This window comes from Filicampus tigris, chromosome 1, assembly GCF_054856515.1.
Source record: "Filicampus tigris isolate MCC_2025a chromosome 1, RoL_Ftig_1.0, whole genome shotgun sequence".
NCBI lineage: Eukaryota > Metazoa > Chordata > Actinopteri > Syngnathiformes > Syngnathidae > Filicampus > Filicampus tigris.
In genome coordinates this window covers 34,073,798-34,099,348 of record NC_141217.1, presented here as the reverse complement: position 1 = coordinate 34,099,348, position 25,551 = coordinate 34,073,798, and the positions used below count along the sequence as shown (strand labels likewise).

Below are 25,551 nucleotides of genomic sequence, written 5' to 3'. Positions count from 1 at the left end.
TCAGTTGATTGTGTTTATGTCTGTCTTCACATACAAAACCATACAGACACAGACAGTGGGTACGGAAAGTATTCAGACCCCTTGAAAATTTTCACTTTGTGTCATTTGGGCCATTTGCCAAAGTCAAATTTTTTTTAATTTTTTTTTATTTCTCATTAATGTACACCTAGCTATGGAAGACCATCTTGACAGAAAAAAAACCCAAAACAATCACTACACTGATGGGAGGGCTCCCGCACACAGCCGCACACTGATTGGATGGCAATTTTCCGCCGAGGGCCACCAAGCAGGAAGAAGCGCTGGCACAGAGCAGCACTCTATTTAAGCAGCGTGTAACTTATCAGCGGTTCCAATCGGACAAACTGGCTGAAGAGGCACCAACGATTTACATTCCCCGTAGAATCAAGCGGAGCGCAGTCAGACAAGCGGAGCGGTCATTGACGACACACTACAACGGGCGACGAGGAACAGGTCGTCTGGGCTGGAGACATCCTTGCTCACAAGGACTCCTACCCCTGCCAGATATCCCTCAAAGCCACATTCCATTCCACTAGACAAAGTTGTCTACGTGCATTTATGTGAAGGCCTGTTGGTGTGTGTGTGTGTGTGTGTTACACAAGTCACAAATAGTTTTCTTTCTTCCCTCGCGATTGATTGTTATATGACTGCATATCTGAAAGGACTTTTAGCTGTTTGTGTGTGATGACCATAAATGTGTAATGCAATCACCGTCTGATATGGCTAACATATTGGCTAATGTAAAGCCATCCATCTAGTCAGTAATTACCAGCCTGATTCTAATATTGGACAAATCCTTCAATAGGCAAGTTTCACTAGTTTCCCCTTTCCTGACTAGAAAAAACTTTTCTGACTTGAAAGCTTAATTTCAAACTGAACTTTGACTTTGGCACTAATATTTTTTGCTTTTTGTATCGATATGTATTGTTCTTGTTCCTAGCTCAGTAATGCTTAGGGTATTGAGTTCAGCAGAGCTGGGCATTGTGACGGACCGGTCCACCTATCCGCCTATGACTGACGCCCATTTTATAGGGGATAAAAAAAAAAATAGTCCAACTAAGCATAATCGGAAGCCATTTTTTTCTTTTTTTTTCCCCGTCTATGTAATCATCTCTTTTTCTTGTTGTCGACGGCTTCTTTTTTTTCTTCTTCGTTGTCGTTGTCGTCTTCTCTTATTTTATTTTTTTGAAGACGACGAAGAAGAAGAAGCTCTGTCACTGGAAGTAATCATGGCAAATTAAGTTTTGATTTCGACATCAACAAGGACCTTTGGATAAAATGCAAATGCGTCTATGTGACAGACCGGTCCGTCTATCCGCCTATGGCAAACGGCCATTTTGCTGACGGTTGATGAATGACGAGAAAAATTTTAAAATAGACAGAATAAGCATAGTCGGAAGCCCATGCGTTTAATCCGTCTTTCGTCTGCAGTCAGTCTTTAGTCTATTTTTCGTGGCGAGGATTTGATGGCCGCGAAGAGGAACAATAGTGAGTTGTTGTTGCTTGGGGGACAGATTTGAGTGAGGGACCAGGATGTGAACAGGCTTCCATGGTCCAGAGAGTCAGTGTAAGTCACTCGTTTCATTTTATTTTTTTTTTGGAGGGTTAGTTGAAGTTGGTAGTCGGAAATGCTAACAGAAGCCCGTTTGAAATTATAGACGGACCGGCCTATAGGCGATTACAATTTGGTCCGGCCGGACAAAATGGCAGATAAACGGACGCCAGCTGTAGGCGCAAGGCAATAAACGGACAGCAATTTTTTTGTAAAATGGCCAGCTCTGGATTTCAGTGGCCGGATGTTAATGTGGAGGAATAAGGAAATAAAGACGGACTGACTTTGGTGTGTAATGTACTAACAATACATGGTATCAGGATAAAAACACAGAAAAAATGTGAATTCCGTTCGTCAGCCCGAGGAATTGAAGTTGAGCAGTAATGTTGATGAGAACTGAAAGATGGCTGTCGGTCTAGAAAATTATGATGGGAGGAAGATAGCATTGTTGCTAGCAGTAGCTGGTCGCAGTGCGCTCGACGTGTACAACACTGTATCTTTACAGAAGAGGAAACGATTAAGTATGATGCTGTCAGAAAAAATTTTGACCATTGAAATACTGCTCAATTCATGATAGTCCAAAAATAGCCCTCCAAAATAAGATCACATATTGATGGGGTCTACCTGCTCATATGACAACTGTTATAATTATTGAAATACGAATTTCATTTTTTTCAGAAATATTTGTTGTGAAATACTGCTCAATAGCTTCAAGATAGTACAAAATTAGCTCTCCAAAATCACATCACATACCGATGTGGTCTACCCGCTTATACTACAACTCTTATATTATGATAATACAATTTTCGGTTTTATTTTTTTCAGAAATATTTGTTGTGAAATACTGCTCAATAACTTCCCGATTGTACATAATTAGGCCTCCAAATTCATATCACATAGAAATGGGGACCACTGTACTTGCTTTTACTACAACTCTTACTTTGTGAAAATACCCTTTTCTGTATTTTTCAGGATTTTTTTTGTTGATATTATTGCTCAATAACATCATGGCAGTACACAATTAGGCCTTCAAATAGACACATCAGATATTGATGGGGACTACTTGCTTCTACTACAACTTTTATTTTCTGGAAAAAAACCTTCCTGTATTTTTCAGAATTATTTGTTGTTATTACTAACATTTTATTATGTATGTATGTATGTATGTGTATGTACAGAGCAGTAATAAAAACTAAAATTCCTGAAAAATACAGAAAGGGGTATTTTCACAAAATAAGGAGTTAAGTAAAGTTAGCAACAGATTGGCACACTTGAAGTTGTCCGTTCAATAACTCCAAAATGCAACATCATTGCAACGCAAACGATGGCTTTTTCCAATCTCTGTAAGGTAGCCGAAGAGCTACAACTTGAATTTCAGCAGCACAATTTGTGGTCTGAGCAGTTAATGGTAAATGGTAAATGGGCTGTCACTTATATGTGCGGTTGTGCTCTTTCAACAGCCTCTACTGAGATGTGTGCCCTGGGACCGTCAACAAATAAGAAGCACCGACAAGAAAAACAATTATTAAAAATAAAAAAAAACTTCTGTGTTATTCATTGTCACGTTTCTTAAAATAATTGAGGAGTTAAGTGGATTAGGTACCTGCTTATACTCCAACACTTATATTATGGAAATACAATTTTCTTTAATTTTGTGAATTTCGCCTTGTTATTACTGCTCAATTACTTCATGGTAGTACATAATTAGGCTTTCAAAATCACATCACATATTGAAGAGGACTACCTGCTTAAACTACAACTCTTATATTATGGAAATACAATTTCCTGTTTTTTTTATTACTTATCAATCCATACATACATGCATGCATACATACAAAATAAAATCCTGAAATATTGAGGAAAGAGTATTTTCACCTAATAAAAATGTAGTAGAAGCAAGTAGTTCCCATCTTTACGTGATATGAATTTGGAGGCCTAATTATGTACAATCATATTATTGAGCAGTATTTAACAACAAATACTGTATTCCTGGGGGGGGGGAAATAAAATTGTATTTCCATAATATAAGAGTTGTAGAATAAACAGGTCGTCCCCATCAATATGTGATGTGATTTTGGAGGGCCAATTCTGTACTATCATGAAGTTATTGAGCAGTAGTAACAGTGCGAAATTCACAAAATTAAAGAAAATTGTATTTCCATAATATCAATGTTGTAGTATAAACAGGTAGTCCACATCAATATGTGATGTGATTTTGGAGGGCTAATTCTGTACTATCATGAAGTTATTGAGTATTGATACAAACTCCCCTCTAAAATCTAATTTATTAATTTTTTTCCAAAAATGAGGGTGGTACTGGAACCAGCTGGAGATCTTCTATGTGTGTAACTATTAAAGAAACACGACAATGAATAATAAAGATGGTTTTTTTTTTTCATTTTTGATTAGTTTTCTTGTCAGTGCTTGCTATTTGTTGACGGTCCCAGGGCACAAGTCTCAGTGGAGGTTGTTCAAAAAGCACAACTGCACATACAAGTGACAGCCCATTTACCTTTAACTGCTCAGACCACAAATTGTGTTGCTGAAATTCAAGTTGTAGCTCTTCGGCTACCTTTCAGAGATTGGAAAAAGCCATCGTTTGCGTTGCAATGATGTTGCATTTTGGAATTATTGACCGGACAACTCCGAATACTTTACCTAACTAGCGAAGTCCCTGCTATTTTGACGAATTTACGTCATGAGGACAATGGAGGAAGCCTTTATAAATAAAGTGCATTTATTGTATTAACACTGAAAGATACATATTGTCTCCTCATGATTTTCCTTTTTTTTTAAATGAGCAAAGACTGGGCTTTCTTTTGTAACAATAAAATATGCCTATTCTTAAACCACTAGGAAAAGCCTCACTTCCAAATATGGGCTTGCTGTTGCGCGTCTGATAAAGGCTTTGTTCGAATGCGGCGATTGAGTAGAAGACATTCGGCAAGTGTGGTACCAGCTATGTGCATCTCATGCATGCGCTTCGACGCGAATGAGATTGAAGGGGGAAAAAATGTTGAGTAGTCTACCAAGTTCACTTTCAAAATGGGAATGGGGAAAAAATCTGAGCATAATGAAAATATGAAATTAAACACAGGACGTTTTAACACCGTTTTTGTTGAATGTAATGGCAACCCCAGAAAAAAACAAAAAAACAAAAACAAATCAGCCCAAATGCACAGCAAAGGTAGCATATGTGCTCTGAGTTCAATTGGTCTATTTTATTTGCACCCATATGTATAATGTGGCCTTTGCAGTAACAATTTAAAAAATGTGGCTCTAATTTTAATAAATGAATGTTTTAACGTGATAATAGTCATTCTTATTGAAACTCTTAACTTAAACTATGTTCCCTGTGAAAGAAAGCTGGCCAGTTTGATTTACATAATACATGCACATCATGGCGCATGGTCAGGATGGTATCACCTCTGCCTCAATCTGAGCCAGGCAAAACTCTAATTGACTATCATGCAAAAAAAAACTATGGCAAAAAAAAAGATGCTTTTTTTCAATAGACTAAACGGACGTTTGCCAAACAACTAGGGGGTACCTCGGTACCAAAGACCAAATCCTCTTGAAAGCCCTAAGTGGGATTGTTTGATTAGTAGGTGCTGTAATTTGTCATCTTTTGGAGAAAATAAAAGGTACGTTTTACTTCATGTCTTTTTAAACACATGGATGTTGTCTTTTGCAATATTATAAGAGAGCAGCAGAGGTGGGCATCGTCAGTCCAACACTAAATTCCCGTCAGTCTTTCTGGCACGTTGGCCAAGTCCGTCCCTCGTCGGCAACAGCCAATCGGCATAGAAAACATGCAGCTTCATAAAGAAAAATTAAATTAAAACAACAGACACACACACACACAGTGTGGTGATCAGTAAAATAAAAACAATATGGGACACGCCATTGAGGTCTGTGGGACTGAAAGTTATACAACACTAACACAGTTTTATTTTTTATTTAATCGGCTGCGTGTTAGGTTTGCGGCACCTGCGTGTGATGTGGTACCAGCAAGTCCGTTCTCGACGCTGTTTGGCTGACTCGGACCGGCTGGGCGGGCCTGCTGACAAGAAATCACAAATGGACTAGCGCACTGACGAATGCCCACCTCAGTAGCGCAGCATAGTTACATGGCTTGAACCGTATTTTATTATAAGAGCTTGTAAGATATCAAATTAGCGCAAGACAGGAAGTAAAATTACACAATTGACAAACAACGGTGGTAAACTTGCATAATTTTGGTTGGTGTGTTTTAGATTTCCGAGGCGTATTATTATTATTATTATTATTATTATTAGTCGTAGTAGTAGTAGTAGTAGTAGTATTTTGCATTTGTTTTGTGGTTCACTGGTTTGTAATGTTTGCCTCCACTTTGTTGATATGATTGCATCATCTCTTTCTTGAGTTTGTTTGTTTGTTTGTTTGTTTGTTTGGTTGGTTGGTTGTTTTTTTTCATTTATGTGTTTGTTTTTTCTGTGCATGATTCCTGTGTTTGCAGCGTTTGGCCGTTTGCAGCATTTACTTGCAGCATTTTTCTTTTGCATTTGTTTTCTGTTTTTTAGTTTACATGTGCATGTTTGTCTTTTTCCTTTGCATCATTTTTTGTTTGTTCGCAGCATTCCTGCGTTTGCCGTGCGTTTGCCCCTGTCTGCCACCGTAGAGGAGGAGTATAGGATTCATTCATCAAATTAAGATTATTGGAGCCAATCACAGTTATTTCTACGGAGCCCCTCTGGTGCCAGGGTATGAGAAAAAATATTTTTTTGCTAATCTGTACCCACAGATTAATAAACTGTTCCCACAGTTTACTAATATGTACCCACAGTTTAGAAAACCGCTTCCGTTCCGTGACACAGCCGTATATCTGTCAATGTAAATTCAATTAGGAAGGATATTGTTTCTTTGTGAATCACATTTAGAGCAGTCATGGCATGGTTTATTTTCACTTTCATCCCCTTATATCAAATAGAAATACTATTGCTTGAGTTCTATGGTGTTGTTTAAGCAGTTTTAGCAGCTGCGAACAGCTACAATTAGCCAATATGTTTATTTTCATTTTTCGTGCGTCAAATTCATTCACAACCATTTTCGCTCGCCACAAGCAATCACCCAAATGTCATTATAGGGTGGCAGAATGCAAGCGGATTGGTAAACCGTGGGTACATATTACTAAACTGTGGGTACAGATTACTAAACTGTGGGTACAGATTAGCAAAAAAATATTTTTTTTCTCATACCCTGGCACCAGAGGGGCTCCGTATATTTCAATACAAGTGAATGCAAGAAATGGCCGTGAACTACCGGTTCAAGATGGCGTCTTTGTTTGCATGTCCGAAGTCAGTCTAGGCTCCCGAGTGTCTAGGGTCAGGTGAACTTCTCAACAGCCAATAGGATTCTTTTCCAGCTCAACAGCCAATAGAATCCACCCCTTGTGAGGAACAAGCACGCCTCAGTTAGTAGGATCAGATAAGATGTGTCACTCTTATAGGGAACTCGTTCACCTTGTTGATATTCATTGGTTTATGCAAAGACTTTATTCACAGGGAGTGATACGTCGTGACAGGGTGTCTAACACTCCAGGAGCTCAACGGGTTGTCTGTTACCCGAACGTCACAGCTTCTCGGCGGGATTCCTCCCTGCCTCCAGCAGTCCCGCTGACCTCCCCGGTACTGCTGCAGCTCTCCGCCCCGATTAAGACGCTGTCTCGTGGACCCAGCGCTCGTCCGTCAGCCCCGTTAAGGCGCGCGCTCGGGCCTCCGTTTGTCTCGACGTCGTGAGCGTTAGCGGGGCAAGCGCTAGCATGGCTGATGGAAAACCCAACCTGGTGGCCGAGAACAAGATGACGAGACGGGTACACCCTGAAAGTAAGAGGTTTTGTGAAGAAATGTTTTAGTGTTCCTCTAGAAGCCGTGGTAGTTGCAGGTATTTTTCTACCTCCTCGAAGTGAGCCAGAATTATGAGTGACTTTTAGTTAGCAGTGCGAGTTGTTGATTTAACACTTCTACAAGTAGCTCATCCGTGACGTCACTGGAGTACAAATGCTAAAGTGAAGTAATCCGGTGGGAAAAAAAACAAATTGATGTACGCAGGTGCTGACGTGGGGCAGGTACTGTTATTTGTGTTGCGACACGCAAGCATGGGAGTGTCACGGAAGTGGCCTGAGTTGCTGCCGTCGCTTTCCCAGTGTAAACATAGGCAGAGTCAATATTACTATAAGGTGCCTTTTGTAACTTCACACCCCGTATTTCAACCGTTTCTTGAAACAGGGCGTCATTCAGACTTTGGCGCACACTACATGACATTTGATAACACTTTCTGGTAGTTATTTGCCGCAAGTGCTTTGCATTACAATATATGGCTCTAGTCTGCAATAACATGTGACTCCAGAGAACATGTTTATTTATTTCGTTATTTATTTATGAATTTATTTATTTGTATTAGGGCCAGAGAAGCGAATGTGCAAGGACCCTATTCTTCTCCGTAAAGATTCACATTTTTGAGGGACTAAACGTGAATGAAAAACTCACTAAACTTTGCACACACATCGGGCCTGGCGAAAAATGTCATATTTTGAAGTCGCCATACACGACGACGAAAAAGGCGCCAAAGAGCCCCTAGATTTGTTCATCAAAGCCCAGCTCCGTTAAGTTTGACGTACGACTATGAAAACTGGGAGTCACGTGTAGCACCCTCAGACAAAAATTCTTTGGTTCCCATGCCCAAACATGTACAGGAAGTGAGTTATGAGTATTTTAAAGTAGAATTTTGGCCCATTTGTGCACATTTACAGCGTTCATACATTTGTCCCCTGGTCCTCGACGGTTCACCCGATTGACTTCAAATTTGGGTTGTACTCAACATTTGGGACAACAACAGGGAAAATATTTTACGTTTTAGAAACACTATTTGACGGGGGCGTAGCATCAAACTTTGCTTTTCTTAATTCCTTCTTAACGAAGGATTCTGGGTTGTACGTTTCACCTACATCTACAAAAATTTGGTGGTAACAGCCTAATAGTTGCAAGAACATATTTTATAGCCATGTGCTAAACCTTGCAGGAAGTCCACCATTTGGGATTCACTTTGGAATTCGTCGCAATTTTGGGGGACTTTCATAGTGGTCATGTTTTAACGAACTCCTCCTAAAGCATTTATCGGATCGTCTTCAAACTTTGCATGCTTCATCTAAAGATGCTTAAGATGAAAAGTTCTTGAAATCTTTTTTATTTCGTTGTACAATGTGGTCGTGGAGATGCGCTGTATACAATGAAAAGTGATGCTGTTTTGGAGGGTCTAAACCTGGTCGAAAACCCGTGAAACTTCGTACACACGTTAGACCTGGCATGAAAATAAGTATTTTAGAAATTTTTTGTGCTATTTCCCCAAAATAGCTCTATAGCGACCCCCGACAAATTTTTAACTCAGCGTTCACGATTCTACGTCTCAAATGCAGCACTGATTTCCAGCAAAATCAGTGCTCAGCCTTATGTCATTTAACACTTTGATCAGTTCTGTCTCAGTGCTTTGATGTGGTTCGGAAGCCTGACTGAAATGTATCAAGAATTTCACTTTTTTTTCCAGAAAGTCGCTAAGCTGATTAAATGTGACTTGTGGAAATGTGGATGTAAAAGAGAGGTTAGAAACAGGTCTATAATTGATCATCATAGAGGCATCAAGAGTAATTTTCTTGAGGAGTGGCTTAATAGCAGGTAGTTTAGTTGACTTTGGAAAAAGGGCTGATGTCAGTGAGCTATTAACCATTTGTAGGAGATCACTTTCTACTGAGGTTAAAACTTTGTATTTTTTTTTTAAGTCAGACGGTATCACGTCCAGAGTGCATGTTGTTGCTTGCAAATGCTGAACAGTTTCTTCGAAGATTTTTAAATCTGCCATATTCAATTGTGACATAACATTCAAATTCTTTCTAGGTTTTAGAGACAGGGTAGTTTTCCTGTTTGTCTGCGTAGTGTTCATTTTTTTGTCTAATGGTTTTGATTTTCTGGCTGAAGAAGTTGGCAAATTCATTTCACTTCTCAGTGGAGAAGAGTTCTGGGTTTATCTGTTTAGGAAGATTTGTAAGTTTATCATAAGAAACAGTGCGAGAGTTGTTGACATTGCTGTTGATCATTTCAGATGGATGGAGCTGTCTGGCCTTGCACAGTTCATTCTTAAAAAAATTGTTTGTATAACTCATAGTGAATTTGAAGTTTTGTCTTCCTCCATTTTCGTTCAGCTTTTCCACATTGTCTTTTCTGGTTTGTAACCAGTGTTTTACACCACAGTGTTTCTCCACTGTGTTTTTTGTTTGGACAAAGTGCCTTTGACTCTTATTGGTGCAACAGCATCCGTTACATTCACGATTTTCACAAATTGAAATGATCCAGGAGTCCATCAACTGATTAAGGTTAGCTAGTCAGCTATGGCCTCCAGAAATTTTCCATACAGAAAAATGATGCTGTTTTTGAGGGTCTAAACATGGGCGAAAACTCGTGAAGCTTTGCACACACATTAGACCTGGCATAAAAATAAATACTGTAGAGATTTATTGTGCTTGTTTAAAAAAATAATTCTCGATAGCGCCCCCCCTACATATTTTTAAGGAAGCATTGCCGGTTGTAGGTTTTACCTAGATCTGTGACAATTTGTAACAGCCCAAGACCTACAAAAAGTCTCTATAGCCATATGCTAAATCTTACAGGAAGTCCGCCATTTTGGCTTTATTTTGGAATTGGCCGACATTTTTGCCTTTTGTGGAGGTCATCGTTTAACAAACTCCTCCTAGAGTTTTTATCCGATCGTCTTCAAACTTTGAGTGTTTCATCCAAACATGAAGAGTTATTGAACGTTTTTTATTTCGTTGCATGCTGTTCCCGTGGTGGTGAGCCATTTGCAAAGAACAATTATGCTGTTTTTGATGGTCTAAACCTAGGTGAAAACTCATGCAACTTTGGACAAACATCAGGCCTGGCATAAACACCTACATTTTTTATGTTTATTGCCCTATGTGCAAGTACTCCAATGTGGCGAAGGTTGCGAGGGCCCGTTATAGCTGCTCACAGCTCTTTTTTTTTTTGAATTAGAAAAAACGTTTAATTGCACATCTACTACTGTACTTTGTGTCCATAACAGTCCAGATGGTTCTTTTCCTCTTCGGCCCGGAGGACACGACATCCACAATTTCCCCAAATCATTTGAAATGTGGACTTGTCAGACCCTAGACACACTTTTTCACTTTGCGCAGTCCATCTGATGAGCTCGGGCCCGAGAAGCCGGCGGCGTTTCCGGGTGTTGTTGCTAAATGGCTTTCGCTTGGCATAGTCGAGGTTGAAGTTGCACTTGTAGAATGTAGCGCCGAACTGTATTTACTGACATTGGTTTTCTGAAGTCTTGCTACGCCCATGTGATGATATCCTTTACATATTGATGTTGGTTTTTGATCCTGTGCCGCCCGCCCGAGGGATTGAAGGTCACGGGCGTTCAATGTTGGCATTTGTCCTTGGCACTTACGTGCAGTGATTTCTCCAGATTCTCTTAACCTTTTGCTAATATCATGAACCGTATCCTGTATGAGGAAATCCCCAAATTCTTTGCAATTCTACGTTGAGGACCATTGTTCTGAAACCGTTTCGACGATTTTCTGACGCAGCTGTTCACAAAGAGGTGAACCTTGCCCCATCTTTGCTTGTGAATGACTGACTAATTCAGGGAAGCTTCTTAATCTTAACCTTTAAGAAGAGGCCAATGTAGCAATGAAAGAGTGAAATAAACTGGTGAATATAAAGATTAAATCATCTGTTTTAAACATAATGTGCTTAGTAGGGCTGGGCGAGATGTCTGAAAATTGTCACAATCGAAGTATTTCATATCAGTCAATATTGATAATTATTGATTTTGTTGTAAACCTATTTAAAAAAAAAAAAACATAACAGTTAACTGTTTTTGTGCACATCATTATGTAGCGTGATGTGCAGTTTCTCCTCCACCAGTGCATTCTAAATACTTATTTGCATTATGTGTACCCCAAAGCCGTTGTGGACGCATACATTAGCCTTCATTCAATGTTCATACAATGTAAGTGAACTAATAGTCACTGGCAGTGCATACATTATCGTTGACCAACCGTCTTAGGGCTACTTTTGTCTGCCATAGTCCATCCATACTTTACTTGCTTGATTTTTAACTTGAGCGCGATGCGGCGGCTCAGAAATGGCTAACTGGCGTTAGCATGTCAAAGATAGGGAACTCTTTTACTTGTACACCACGTCTTAATTGGGTTATCGTGCATAATAAATTCCTTTTTTTTTTTTTGTAAGACTTCTACTGAGTCGACTGGTCATTTATTTGAACGAAGTTACGCCGCTCGCTCGACGCGAGTATGGCGCACAAGCTGCCGGGCCCGCATGCGCGCTCTGTTGGGTTAGCCGCATCTTTTTCGTTAGTTTAAACGCTTCTTCTTCGTTTGCTTTAACTTCTTCTTCATGTTTGGAGGCGGATGCGCGCTGCCTACATCACGCACCATGCCACAATCGGGTTTGTTTTCACATTTTTGTCGAGCGAACGTTTTATCGAAGGCATTTTCCATTGGTATCGATCGCGTGTCAATCGCGATACACGTTGATATTATCGGTCCAGCCCTAATAGGGATGTAACGATTCATCGAAAATGGATTGAAAATCGATCCAAACCGTTTCATCGAATAACCGAGACGAACCAAAATCTGACATCCCAGCACTCGCAAGCCCTATACAGCAACACTTAACAAAAGACATAAGATAAGATAAGAATGCCTTTATTGATCCCACAGTGGGGAAATTTTCATTGTTACAGCAGCAAAGATATAGGTCACACAGGGACGGCGGCATAATGTAGCCATTAATGTATAACATTGACGCCAAACATTCAGGATCAAACCTATGTAAATATACGCAGTAACACGTGTATATACACATGTATATACACAACAACATACATCTACATAAAAAGTATGAGGAACACTCATTTTGGCCTGTACATAGTACAGAGGAAAAATACTCTAAGTCAGTGAACTTACCTTAGAATATACTAATTTAGCTAAAAAAAATTCTTTCATTTTTTTTTCCATTCCAGATGCATACCACATTGTGAATGTGTCGATCAAATTACGCGCTTGTGCCAAACATCATTGCGTATTGCGTTTGTTATTGTATGATGACAATATAAAGTGTAATACCAACAACTTAATTTCCTGAATGGTTGGTTGATACAAGGATTCCACCTGACAGATGTTTGTGTGTCTTTGTGTGTGTGTGTGTGTGCGTGTGTCAGTGAACCACAGTCTTAAGTACATAAGTCTGGCTGTGCTGGTGGTCCAGAATGCGTCGCTCATCCTCAGCATCAAATACGTGCGCACGTTGCCAGGCGAGCGCTTCCTGGCCACGTCGGCCGTGGTCATGGCGGAGATCCTCAAGGTGCTGGTGTGTCTCCTCATCATCCTGATGCAGAAGAGATGTGAGTCCCAGGTCCTTTTGGCCACAATTATCCGTCTTGTCAAGATGTTACTAAAATGAAACGCACAAAGCTCGCAGGTAGATTTTGCGAAATCATCACAGAGCGTTTTGTTTACGTTTTATTAATACCGCAAAATATCAAATCAGCAACCCCCTTAGTATTTTTTTTAATTCAAGAAATTGTCTGATGATTTCTGCCGAGTTATGAAACTGATTGTCTCATGTTTCTTTTTTGTGTGCGTGTGTTTTTGTGTGCGCGCGCGCATGACCATGTGGTCCATCAGTCAACATAAAGGAGACAATACTGTTCCTGGTTGACACCGTCTTGCTACAGTACAAGGACACGCTGAAGCTGGCGGTTCCGTCTCTCATCTACACCCTGCAGAACAACTTGCAGTACATCGCCATCACCAACCTGCCCGCCGCCACCTTCCAGGTCACTTCATGCATCACAACCACAAGACAAATGCAAACGTTGTCATGATTGATAAAGCAGGCAAGTAGAAAAAAGAAAAAGATCTTATGGGGCCGTTATTGTGGCAAAACCATTTTCAAATGCGTAAGCAGAGTCCCAAATATGTCATGAGAATCACAAATACATTTTGTGAGTCCAGTTACAAATTTGTGAATCTGGTTTATGTATTTGTCGTTGACTGCATTCGTGACTCTCATGACACATTTGCGACTCCGCTTACGCATTTGAAAATGGTTTTGCTACAGTAATGGTTGAAAATCATCATGGTTAAAAAATCTGCCACGACACCTCCCCCACAAAAAAGGTGATCATCTTTCATTTCTGCAAGAAGTCAGCAAAGCACTGTGTAAACCCCTCAACTTACTTGGCACCAAAATGCCACAAGATGGCAAGATGGATTCTATTTTGGAATGGACTTTGACCTAAACAAAAACCAGAGAAGTTGAGTTGTTCAACAAATAATAGATATATCGATATATATTATCTAATAATAGATAATAATAATGGTTGTAAAAATGTACAACCATGATGACGCTAACACTGATGAGCGTGCACCAACTTTGTTATCTGCCGCTTCAGTTAATGGTGCACAGAGGGCATGGTTAAAATTTAAGACGGCAGAGAAATATGCATAACCTTCACGTCCAAGCTTCTTAAAAAATTAGTAAGCACCCAAATATTTCATTGATATGACTGTCAGGGAAGAAAGAAAAAAAAAAAAACAATTCAGAAATTTCATGTAAAAATGTTCATCCAACACTGACTGTGATATTTCTTCTGTGAAAAGTTCTGGATTATGTCACTTCCCATTTTGGGTAAGGGGACAATTTCACATGTTGCATATTTCACTTCGTATACAAGTAAATTGCATTAAGAACTTGCTCGCAAAATGAATTAACCTTGTAAATAATTATGTTTCGTCTTTTTCCGACAAATTTGGTTGGAAACCTTTGGGAATGAAATCATTTATTCACAAGATTAAAAAAAAAAATTTCAAATTAAATAGTTGTAATCTGACAAGAATGAAGTCACGCTTGCTCGCGCGTTTTATATTTCTGTGGCGGGGTGGGGGGGACGCTAGTGATGTTTTCCAAAAAAAAAATAACGTGAGTGAGAATAGCTATATTTTTGTGAAACATTCTCAGTATTGCAAGAATAGAAGTGTTTTTCGGAGCGGTTGGGGGAGAAAGGTGGGCCAACTCTTGATGGTGATGATTCTCACGCTGGTGGTTGGTTCTCAGGTGACGTACCAACTAAAGATCCTGACCACGGCACTCTTCAGTGTGCTGATGCTGAAGAAGACTCTGTCCAAAGTGCAGTGGATTTCACTACTGCTACTCTTCGTTGGTGTCGGAATTGTACAGGTAGGCCGCGCGCCTCCCTCCGCCCTCATCTTTTTGCACCCCTGTAAGCTCTCTACTTATGTTCCGTTGACTTGCTAGTCGGCATTAAGGCGCGCATCGGCCCTTGATGGCGCTACAACGATGCTATATGGCAAGAAAATGACACCTGTATTTAAAACAACCCACATATCAACCCACAAAGGCTAACCTTTAAGCCCGCTAGCTTAAAGCTAATGCATCCATGTGGCGGCGTTGTAACCAGGCGTGCATAATCGGCGCGCAGGTAGGCATGTGTTATGAAAATATTCTTGTGTGTGCCAGATTCAAGTATGTCGGTATGCGTTTGCGTACTAAGCATATCGCAGCCCCGTCAGCATGATTGTGGCCAGGCCAGCCTCCTCCACCACAACGATTTCGTCTGTGGGCCAACTTCAAATTAAAGTAACTTCAGAAAATGCCAAATGAAATCCAAGTAAAGAAATGAATCATGATACAAAAAAAAATAAAGCATGAAAATTTCTATTTCGTATATTTGACAAAGTAACCGTTTTTCCGAAGTGACAGCCTGGCGAGCTCGAAAGCGGAAGTGTGTGATTCACAAAGATTAACAGTGACTTTTTTTCTCGTTGACAAATGCACAAGATATTTTGCCTATGCACAAGACAAGAAAAAGAAAGCAAGTTCCTGAGTCGTTTCAATTTAGGAACTCAATGAATAGTTTATTCAATTGAAGCCTGCATGTGACTATTTTTTCTATTTTGATTATATTCTGAACCATGCAATGTTTATTTATTTGACTTTTTGCATAATTTAGTCTGTTGAGACTGATGATTATTTTGATGTGTTAAAAACTGTGTGACTAAAAGCTGGTAAATTTAAGTTTTTCAGTTATCTTTGTGAGTAATTGTTGTATTGTGCCAGCAACGGTTTTGTATTTATTCATGCTTTTGAAAATATTTATAGATTTTTGTCAAAATTACGGCCATAATTTGGCAAATTTTTCCAGATAATATTGCATAATAGCAGTCACCATAGATAAATGGGAAAATATACAGATATTCCATGTGATTGGTATCGGCCGATCTCACTCATGCATGATCGGTATCGGTGTCATAAAACCCTAATCAGAACATCCCTAATCCCAACCATATAACACATTCGACTGGTTCCATTGGTTCAAGGTCCTCAAGCGCGTCGTCTTATTTCACAGCTCCCGTGATCGTCTGCGTCCGCCATTACGGCTCCCCAAAAAATTCCGTACATCCTCCCGGTGCTCACGACACCGTCACAGGTATATTCTGATGCATCTTATTGACTAAGAGAGCGAAAATTTGATAAAAAGAAAAAGAAAAAAAAAGTGAAAATGACGTATACGCTCTCCCGGCTTCAAGGGTAGAAAGACGCAACAGCGCTCCCGGCTTTCATGGTAGAAACGCTGTTATGAGGCCGGGTGCGCCTAACCGCATTAAGCAGAAGGATCTACTTCGTTTCATCTATCTCCGGAGGCTGCCATTTTGCCTTTTTACTACCACTTGCTGTTGACTGAAAATGACATCCCAGTGCCCAAGGGCTTAGCGTGAAAATGCCACATGACCAAACCCAAACAACAAGTGAGCCGTGACAGTCGTTAGCTGAGCCCTTAGGTAATGTGAGGCTTGAGACGTAACATTTTGCACTGTGGCAATTTTGCTACATCCGCCACCAACACGTCAGAGACATTGGAGCCCAAATAGCACAAAACACACAGCACTATGGGAAGTATGTATTTTTTTCCTGGGCGTGGCATAGCTTGATGGCTAACTGCTACGGGTGCACTGATCAATCATATCGGGATCGGTACCTGCGTCAAGTTCATTCATTTTGGCCAATCGGTGATCTGCAGATCCCTTAACCCATTAAGCCCGGCAGCGCATAACCGCATTCCTACCACTGTGGAGCGCTGTTGCGTCTTTCTACCTTTCAAACCGGGAGAGCGGATAGGTCACTGTCCTTTTTTTAATCCAATTCTCCGTCTCTTAGCTAATTTAATGCATCAGAAAATACACGTGACGGTGTTGCGAGACCGCGCAGGATGTCGTGGAATTTTTTTTTTGGCGGACGCCGTCGATCGCCCGGAGCTCTGATCAAAGTAAGTAACGGCAGTGATATTTAGACGACGTGCACGAGGAGTGGAACCAGTCGAACGTGATATGAAATGGTTTGCAGACAATGACGATATTGACGTCTTTGTAACAGAATAGAGAATGGTAATTACCACTTGATTTTTTTTTTTTTTTTTTTTTTTTTTTTAATTCAAATAGTGCTTCTCTTGCACCGACACGTTATTTTTACAGCTTCCATTGAAACAGTAAATAATAATAAATTCTGCCTGTGTGAAAGCCACACTTCTAAATTCTTTAATTATTTTGGAATTATGTTTCTGTCTGCTACAGGGGCTGAGATTTTAATCATTTTGTAAGTGTTGAATTTCTGGGAGAACTTCCGGTTTTCAAGGGTAATTCCAAAGGCGACCCGACGGTTTTGGGGAGCTTTCGAGACAGGCGCTTTAGTCCTTAATGGGTTAAAATAAAACCCTTCTTCTCATTTATCTCATCTCGCTCCGCGGAAGTATGAAAAGGTCAGCTACTGTCTTTTTCTGCTGTGAGATGACTTACCTGCTTTTCTTGTTTATTTGAGATAGTTATTTCATGTGCAGTTGAAACAAACACTTGGTATTGTTTCACAGGCATTGTCCAATGTTTCACAGTAAGACAAGACTGGCACATCGAAGGCGTATGCTGGCGGTTCTGAGAAAAAAAAATCGGCAAAAATTGGGAGCGGCAGGTCACGCTTTTTAAAAAATTGGGGATCGTCCAGAAAATTGTGATCAGTGCACCCCTACGAACTGCATGTTGTGGTGGTAGAAATAAGTTATGATTAATAAGGAAGTGGCAATTGCGCTGAATCGCCACGGATGAAATGAGGACATTTATATGGCGGGGACGGGTGACTCAAGATGTTCCTCGGTTGCATCAGCTCGTCCCCATTTAAGCCCCGCCCCGAAAAATTGCGACGACTGAAAAGGTGAAAAAGAGTTAGGCTGTATCCAGAGGTGCACATAAGCGGTGCACCGTTGCGCATGAGCACTGCAAATTGAATATTGTGCTCCAATTTGTGTCTGTCACCGGCGCTTTTGCGCATTTGACTAATGCAGCTCAGTCAGCTTGACAGCCAACAGGCTGTGCAGCCTCAATTCAAAGTCAAGTCGGCCACCGCGACAATTGTGGCCCAGGGCTAAATGTTCCGAATCAAAGCTAAGTAAGGCATTGAGATCCATGTACAGTCTTAACTTTTTTTCCGCTTTTATTTTGAAGTTGATCCCCCGCGTTGCCTAGCGTATTGAACAATCGTTGTCGCGGTGGCCGTCTTGACTGGGCTAGCTCCGGCGCTAACGTCTCCGCTCGCCATTGGCCAAACGCATCATAGGCGAGCCGCCGGCGAGACGGCTATCTCCGTGTGGCAGTGCTGCGGCTCCAACGGTCCGTCAAAATATGTCCTTTTATCTTTAATGCTCGCTATGATTATAGTAACTACCCAAAGACTTCATATTCTCAGTTGAACTATTTAATGGATGCCAGTAAGGTCGAGACACAGCCGTTGGAGCCTTCTCTGCAAGATTGCGGAAGACGGTCCAACTCTACCAGGGGTGGGCAATTCCCGTCCTCGAGGGCCGGTGTCCTGCCCGTTTTCCATCTCTCCCCGCCGCAACACACCTGGTTCAAATGATCAGCTCATCAGCAAGCACTTGAGAAGCCTGATAACGATCCTGATCATTTTAACAGGTGTGTTACAGCAGGGAGAGATTGAAAACCTGCAGGACAGGTGCCCCCGAGGACCGGAGTTGGTGACCCCTGCGCTAGACGATGACATGGATGGATAAAATGGGACTCCGACTATGCTTAGTCCGTTTATTTTTTTTTTAACGTTCCCGTCTGCCGTTTATTGCCTACAAAATGGGCGTCCGTCGTAGACGGACCGGGACGGGCCCCTATGGCCCAACCTTGGCGACGGATCTGCCTCGAGATGTCTGCTAAGCTAGCTAGTCGAGCGCCGGGTCCCATACCGTAAGTCGGAGGCGGGCAGTTAATTTTTTCGGATGGGCCTTGCAACAAAATTGTACTAAAAATACATGTAATGTACCTTTTATAAAACACTAAATTGTATTGTTTTAATAGGCTTCCGTTGTGTAGCCCTGCTATGTTGTTATAATTAGGAAATAGAATGTGAAAAACGAATACAGAAAAAAGTGATACTAAAATGACATATCTACACAGTGATAGATGAATAAATAAATGATAAATGACCCCCCCCCCACGCGTGTCTACTTATTGGTTGGCAGGTGCAGCAGGGTGGCAGCAAGGAGACGGAGAAAGCCAATCAGAACTACGCAGTCGGCCTGACGGCTGTGGTCATCAGCTGCCTGTCGTCGGGATTCGCCGGCGTCTACTTTGAGAAGATCCTGAAGGGGAGCTCGGCCTCGGTGTGGGTGCGCAATGTGCAGCTGGGCATCTTTGGCACGGCGCTGGGCATGTTGGCGCTGTGCTTCAATGACGGCGCCGCTCTAGCCCACCGCGGCTTCTTCTCGGGCTACACGTCCATGGTGTGGTGCGTCATCCTCAATCAAGCGTTCGGCGGCCTGCTGGTGGCCGTGGTGGTCAAGTACGCCGACAACATCCTGAAAGGCTTCGCCACCTCCTTCTCCATCATCATCTCCACCATCACGTCCATCTACCTGTTCGCTTTCCGCGTGGACCTGCTGTTTGCCGCCGGCGCCGGGCTGGTCATCAGTGCCGTCTACATGTACAGCCTCCCTAAATCGCCACCCAAACTCAGTTCGTCTGACTCGACATTGAGAACTGAGGACGGCGCCAAGGTGGAGGCCTTTCAGACAAAGTCAGTGGTGGTCAAGTGACCCTTGAATCCCCCCCCCCCTCCCCCTCTTTTTCTCGCGGGCTGTGTTCGGAAACATTCACTCATTCCCCACTCCAGTGTTTCCTCTACCTTTTTTATTGAGCCAACGCACACATTTCACATTGTCAAAAATCTCACGGCATACCTCGTAGCAAAATGATTCACAACAGTTGAAAAACAGATTAATTACGTAACTTCTGTCATCGAATGGAAAACCATTGGATCATTTTGCCTATTACTCTACGTGGTTGGCATAGATAAATGAACAAAAAAAAAAAAAGTGGACAGGAGATTACTCTGGACATCATATCGAACAATAGACGCAGAAAAGACATTTTTAACAAAGCAGAGCGCTTTTTTTTTTTTTTTCTCAGAGTGGCGCAAAATACAGTAGGACCCACGCGACGTGATCAAACGAAAATGGCCTCGCGAAAACTGTCGGAAATGAGTCAATTGTCACGTACCTTACGACACGTAAGCCAAACATCACCAGCGGGCCACTTTTATGCCGCTGGGGTGAGCTGTGCCGGAGAAAACGGCTAAAATATACATAACAAACAATAATGCGAGTGAATGAAGAGCTTCAGTTACTTGGAGAGAGTGTGAACGGAAGCTCATTGCTAAATGAGTTAGCTACCAGTTACTAGCTAGCAGTAGTAACAAACACACATTGCCATTATTCCGCAATTCCTGACCACTTACATTTCAAGATGTAGTGGTTAAATTAAGCCTGTGCGTTGTTGCACACTACTCAACATATATTGTGAGTAGGGGTGTCCCGATACAACTTTTTTCTCCTCCGATACAATACCGATACTGTGGCAGTCCGATACGATATCAGCAGGAATTTTACACGCTTTCATTAATTTTTTTGTATGAATTGTTCGACGAAACTTGATCGAGTTTTACTATTAAAACAAGTAACAATAGTCAGGTGAGCCATTTGTTCCAAACATTTGGGTTCCATAAATTCAACCTCAAAACAAGAGGATGTACTGCACATGAATAAAATTCATGCAAAATAAATTAAAGCAGGGCTGACTGTTTTTGTACTGGTTGTAAACTGGCGCGCCCAACTTTTTGACTTGGTTGCATAAGCGCTAAAATTTAAAAAATGTATGACTCGATCACATTCACAGAGCTGCCAACCTGAAGGACTTGTTAATTTTCCTATTTTAAAAATTCACAGGAGTGGTTGTTTTGATCACGTGGGCTCCGCATGCTAAATTCAGACGCTGATGGATAAAAGACCCGGAGTGGACTCTGGAATGGACTGCTTGTCTTAGAGGGCTAATATGGGAGATTTTGGATGTAGACCGATAATATACGATACCGATTTTTGGGCTGGTATCGGACCGATATCCGATACAATTATCCGCCCCGGACACCCCTAATTGTGAGGTATGTTGAGGGCACTATTTAGGGCAGGGGTCACCAATTTGTTGTGAAACTGAGAGCTACTTCTTAGGCACTCGATATCTTTAATAACGATTGATATTCAACGATGTGAGGACACTCATCATGGTAATGATTTCTCATAGTTAATAATGAACAAAGTAGGAAACAGATAAGCAAGTGTTTACTTAACATGTCCAAATGAGCCTTCTTACAACATTTCTTGGAAATTACCATGTCCCATCTCTGGTGTGCAATTTTTTTTTTTTTTTTTTTTTTTTTTTTAAATGGGCCCACGGGCTACTTATGGGATCCTTGGGGGGCTGTCTGGTGCACGCGGACACCTTGTTGAGGACTCGTCATATCGAGGGTATCTTACGCTCTCTACTAGAGTTGTAAAATTACGGAATTTGGGAAATTTTACATGAGAATTTGCGTAGCGAAACCAAGAATGTACTTAATTGTAAGATGGCTCTTCGTTAGGAACTCAAAAGTAGTTGGTGAAAAAGTGATTTTCCATCACAGCCTCTCCCCGCTCACTTCCTGTCAGCTTTTGACCTGCCACCTAACTCACTAACTGGCCGCACACAGCACACGGCAGGCGGAGAAGGAGCCTTACATGGAGAAAGAAGCCTTATTGATCACCGATTTTTGTTACGATCCTTTATGCATCAAGTTCACGCCTCGGATTGATGGCTTAATCATCGGCCGGCTCGTTGGAGCAAAGAAGGAAGAACACGAGAGCAGCATGCCTGCGGACTCGCGACTGATGCCTTCTCTTCTCATCCGGGCCCGCCGCATGAACTGGCGATGTGTCGCGAGCCGTCGGCAGCTATTCACGTGGAATACTTATTTTTGTGCCCTTTTTTTTTTTGGTTGGCGACCGGTCATTTGTTTGTACAGTATGTGCCCTGACATTCACTGGCCAACATACTTTTTGTGTGTCTGTATGTGCCATTACATTGGCCGGCGACCAGTCCGCCAGGGTCTACTCCGCCTGTCACTCAGAGTCAGCTGCGATAGGCTCCAGCTCACTCATGACCCAAATGAGGACATAAAAAAAAAAAAAAAAAAAAAATGGATGCATCGATAAAACAAAATCATTTATTTTCCTATGTCACATTTCTATCATGTGAATGCCAGAAAAGTAAAACATGTCAAAATTGTTTCATCAAAGGAGGAGGGATTTTTTATTTCATTTTTGTTAAAGGGACAGTGTGCGGGCCTTTTTTTTTTTTTTTATGTTAATTTTAAAAACCCACTATTAATTTAATATGCAAAAAAATGTTCTATCATATCGACATACTTTTTTTGAAAATATGGAATTGTATCGTAGGTCTAGTAATCACTAATTATATTACATAGGGCGTTACGCCGCCATCTTTCTGCTATGGGTACCCAAAGGAGCGAAGCTTAATGAACGTAGTTCCTCAACATCATCAGAGCTGGGCAGTCCGTCCCTGGGCCGGACCGGTCGGACCCTCCGGCCCGGCCGGATGCCCATTTTTGGGGCGAAGGGGTTGGGGGTGATAAATTAAAAAAATATGGCTGGACTAAGCATGGCCGGAAGTTGATTTTAGTCCGGCCCGCTAATCGGCCCTCATGCGTGTGACGTGCTCACGAGGCGGCCCAAAATCATCTCATCCTACTCGGTGAAAGGCTTCTTTTTAGGCTTCTTTCTACTCCCGCGTCTGCGTTCCCCCTTAGCCGCCACCTTCCAGATCGTTTTCGCAATAAAATTAAATGCATCGTCTTGTCATCCCTTTATGGTTGTAGCAGGCACGATAACCATTGTTGTCGCTGTCTTTTTGAAGCGACGCCCCCCCCCCCGACTTGTTTCAAAACAATTTGTGTCCACGAGTATATTCAGACGCTAGCACATCAAGGTGGAGTTTATGCACTTTTTCTGTTGTTCACTACTTCCGGAAAGACGCCATAGCAAACCTGCTGTGTATGGTGGTTTGCTGATATGCTTTTATTTTGAAGGAGGGGAAGTGTGTGAAAATAAGTAACTTGACTGCGACTTCTTCTTCTACGACTCTTCTCTATAATTATTGGACCCAAATAATTATAGAATACGACAAATCCAACCCCCGGGGCTCGCAATGCAAGGAAACACGCAGTTGGGTAAATACTACTGGCGCATTTGAAGCGTGTCCACAGCGGGTTCGAATAGTAAATTAGCCAGCTAGTGAGCCATGAAAAGCCTCTGCCGTTAGCGTCCCTCCCGCAGCGACGTCAATCACGGCCGCCTTTTTTTGGGGGGGTGCGGGGGGGGTTGCGTAATGTGGCGGGGGCCGACAATGTTTATGAATACGGCCGGAGGGTCGCCCAAGTCAAGGGTGGAGGGTCGCGGCCGGACCGGCAAAAAATGGTCATGTGCCCAGCTCTGAACATCATGACTACAGCGTGTTTAGCAAATGCAATGCACTTTGTCACCTGAGGGAATACTAAAAGTCTTTTGTGAAGACATTTTGCTTGCACCTCCGCTGAAGAAATTGGTGGTAGGCTTGTGAAGTGTGATCTCTCTGAGGCACCGAAGTGTGCATGCTTCAAAATGTATGCACTTCTTGCTTCGGTCATTGCATTCTCTTAGTTCACCACTAGATGGCAATTGCATTTTACACACTGTCCCTTTAATGTATGATTTGTATATAATGTGAATTTGGGATTATTATGATCATTAAATTATTGGGGATTAAAAAAAAAAAAAAAAAAACATTGAAAAATCAAACATTTCAACAACTGTTCCTTCCTTTAACTGTGTGGGTTAAATGGAAAAACAACACATACTGTAGAGCTGGGCGATATGGCCTAACAATAAAAATGTTCCCTTCTTTTCTCCCCACATAAATCCATTTTCCAATTTGAATCTATTTGAAATGTTCCATCTTCAAACTGCATGGATCAAAGAGCAAAGTTGCACGCACCCCATTCAACCTCCACCACCCTCATAAATTGTACAGGTGAGGCAAAATGACCTTGTCCAAAGTTCTTTGACATGTAGATAAACGCCTGCTTTTGCTATGTAATGACCGATTGCCTTCCACTGGGGTCCTTAGTTCTCATACGCACAAATTGAAAAAAAAAATTCCGCTCGTGTCGGTTTATTTGCCATGTCTTGGCAGCCATGCTGTCAGTGTAAGCAACAGGATGTACTTTCAACTATGGAAGCCGCTTGGAAAAAAAAAAAAAAAAAAATTCACCCTTCTAAATAATTTGTAATAAAACAGCAAAATTGATTAATCGCCAAGTCCTACCTAGTTGGTTGGCTGAATTGAATGAATCATGTTGAATTCCGATCAAAAGTCATAATTAGTGTAGCATGCTTAATGAGTGACACCAGAGCAAATTGCAAATGCACAAAAAGCTGCCGCCACCTGCGATTTTTTTTTTTTTTTTTTTTGCAGAAGTTGTGAAGATTACCATATTTTGCTAATGTTGAATTCTGCTGTGAGAATTTGTATCAATGAATTTGTGCCTGAGTGACGAGTGTGTGTGTGTGTGTACGTATGTATAGATGCATATGATGCAGGAAAGTGAATTGTTACTTTTTTCACCCCTATTGTTACTGCTAGTGGAAGCAAAGAATGTATTGTTGCCTTCCGGTCCATCGTAACTGACACGTACCATCAGGTCAAACTACTTACTAATATGGATTAACATATGTAATAAAGTAGTGACATCCTGCTGATTAATATCCATCATAAGAGACCGAAGGAAGAACGTGCGTTTATGGAGTTCTGATGACTGCTTAAAAAAAAAAAAAAAAATCCTGGAACTGCTTACCTCCAGGATTCTAACCATGAACCTCTTCTTCCTCCTCTTCCTCTTTCTCCATTGTGCAGGTACGGCAAGAAGGAGAAAAGATCTTGAGATCCTGTCACACACATGAGAGCATCATCTTCTCGTGTTTTGGACGACTCTTAAATTGAAGGGGTTTTTTTGTTGTTGTTTTTTTGTATGACTGAAAATGTAACACGACTTCATTTTTTTTTTTTATTTGAAATATACTGAAAATGTAACACTACAATTTCAAAGTGAAATTAAAAGCATTATTTTGATACATGACTGTGTTGATATAGATATCACATTGCAGCAAGAACATTTGGAGGAAGCCAGGATTAGTATTTTAAAGAAATGGTTATCGTTTCAAGCTTGGATTCTAGTTTGGATTAGCAAAGTATAATGATTAATTGACTGCCAGCCATTTAAAAAAATGGCCGCAAGTTCTGAATATTGCCACTTTCTCAACATATAGGCCCACTCATGCCATACACTATTCTGCGTTAAAAGCAACCCAAGTTGATTGAAATAGCAAATCCAGCGCTA

The 25,551-nt window shown here is 41.4% G+C and overlaps 1 protein-coding gene across 4 annotated transcripts; it reads left to right on the top strand.

Annotated features, from left to right (window-relative positions):
- Positions 1–1,568: 1,568 nt before the first annotated feature.
- On the top strand, positions 1,569–25,285 carry slc35a2 (solute carrier family 35 member 2). 4 transcript variants are annotated; one of them, XM_086035198.1, is made up of 7 exons: positions 1,569–1,585; positions 7,114–7,434; positions 12,875–13,057; positions 13,341–13,492; positions 14,773–14,895; positions 19,253–19,806; positions 25,068–25,285. In XM_086035198.1, exons 2-7 carry the CDS (start codon positions 7,371–7,373, stop codon positions 25,093–25,095), a joined length of 1,104 nt encoding a protein of 367 aa, XP_085891324.1. In that variant the 5' UTR covers positions 1,569–1,585; positions 7,114–7,370; the 3' UTR covers positions 25,096–25,285. The 4 variants fall into 4 exon arrangements, 3 of the variants coding, with proteins under 3 accessions (XP_085891324.1, XP_085891315.1, XP_085891331.1); XR_015087411.1 differs by lacking the exon at positions 1,569–1,585 and having other exon boundaries at positions 7,039–7,434; positions 19,253–24,185; XM_086035189.1 differs by lacking the exon at positions 1,569–1,585 and having other exon boundaries at positions 7,039–7,434.
- The last annotated feature ends 266 nt before the right edge of the window (positions 25,286–25,551 follow it).